Source organism: Eimeria mitis, genomic scaffold, assembly GCF_000499745.2.
Source record: "Eimeria mitis Houghton genomic scaffold, Emh_scaff1842, whole genome shotgun sequence".
NCBI classification, from domain to species: Eukaryota; Apicomplexa; class Conoidasida; order Eucoccidiorida; family Eimeriidae; genus Eimeria; species Eimeria mitis.
In genome coordinates, this window is record NW_013570164.1 from 4,592 (window position 1) to 5,650 (window position 1,059).

The window sequence follows — 1,059 nt, forward strand, 5'->3', positions numbered from 1 at the left end:
AACCGCCCCCAGCAGCAACAAGTGGAGCGTCCCGAGGCGTGGCTTGATTCCCTGCTGCTGCAGCTTGGAGCCAGCAAACAGCAGCAGCAGCGCATGCATCGCCAGCAGCAGCAGCAGCAGCAGCAACGAACGGGGCCCCACACTCAACACCATGTCTGTCTCCTCAAATATATAACGCTGTATAGAGGGGTAGTCCCCTGCCCAGCAGCAGACAAGGAGTGCAGCAGCAAGAAGGCTGCAGCAAGACAGCACCAAAAAGAGGCGATCTGCTGCTCGCTGCAGCCTTCTGTATGTACACCCAAACATCCCTTGCTGCTGCTGCTGCTGCTGCTGCTGCTGCGAGTCACGTCTGCTGCAGCAGCAGCAACAAAGCGGGAGCTCATACCACCAACGGACAAGCCGCACTGTAAACGGAATCTGCCGACCTGGCAGAAGCAACTGCTGCTGCTGCTGCTGCTGCTGCTGCTGCTGCCGGTGCTGCAGCGAACCAGCAGGCAGGGTGGGGGGCGCCCACGGGCTGCTGCGGGCAGCAGCAGCAGCAGCAGATTCCTGCGGGAGCAGCAGATCATCAGGCATTTTGTTTTCTCTTTCGGTTCCTCTGGTCGCTCTGCTGTGCTGTTGCAGCAAGTGTTGCTGCTGATCCTGCTGCTGTTGCTGTTGCTGCTGCTGCTGCTCCTACGGCGAAGCTCCTGCAGCAGCCTGCAAGGTGTATTTCTGACGGCTGATATTAGAAATGGGTGCAGTTGTTTCAGGTTTCTCTGCTGTTGGCTCAGGCTCTGCTGCTGCTGCTGCTGCTGCTGCTGCTGCTGCGAGTTTGCTGTTGCTGCTGCGGAGAGGAAGTGACCGCAGCAGACCACTGGCGGCTTAGGTTTACAAACATATCGCTAGACAGGCAGCCGACTGCTTCAGGTGTATGTACACCTCATTGGAGTTATCATGCTGCCTCATAGAAAGACATGGCTAGGAAGTCTTGCTGCACTGTCACTGCTGCAAATGCTGCTGCTGCTGATGCTGCTGTCGGTGCTGCCCGCGCAGCTGTTGCTGCTGCTGTTGGTTGAG

At 58.0% G+C, this 1,059-nt stretch overlaps 1 protein-coding gene across 1 annotated transcript in view; it reads right to left on the reverse strand.

Annotated features, from left to right (window-relative positions):
• Nucleotides 1–576, reverse strand: part of EMH_0044440 (glycerophosphoryl diester phosphodiesterase family domain containing protein, putative) — a gene marked incomplete at both ends in the record, with an annotated part of 2,610 nt that extends 2,034 nt beyond the window's left edge. Inside the window, 2 exons of the mRNA XM_013495963.1 lie at nucleotides 1–197; nucleotides 426–576. Of these exons, the coding sequence (XP_013351417.1) occupies nucleotides 1–197; nucleotides 426–576 (348 nt within the window). The remainder of the gene's footprint in view (nucleotides 198–425) is intronic.
• Between the last annotated feature and the right edge of the window lie 483 nt (nucleotides 577–1,059).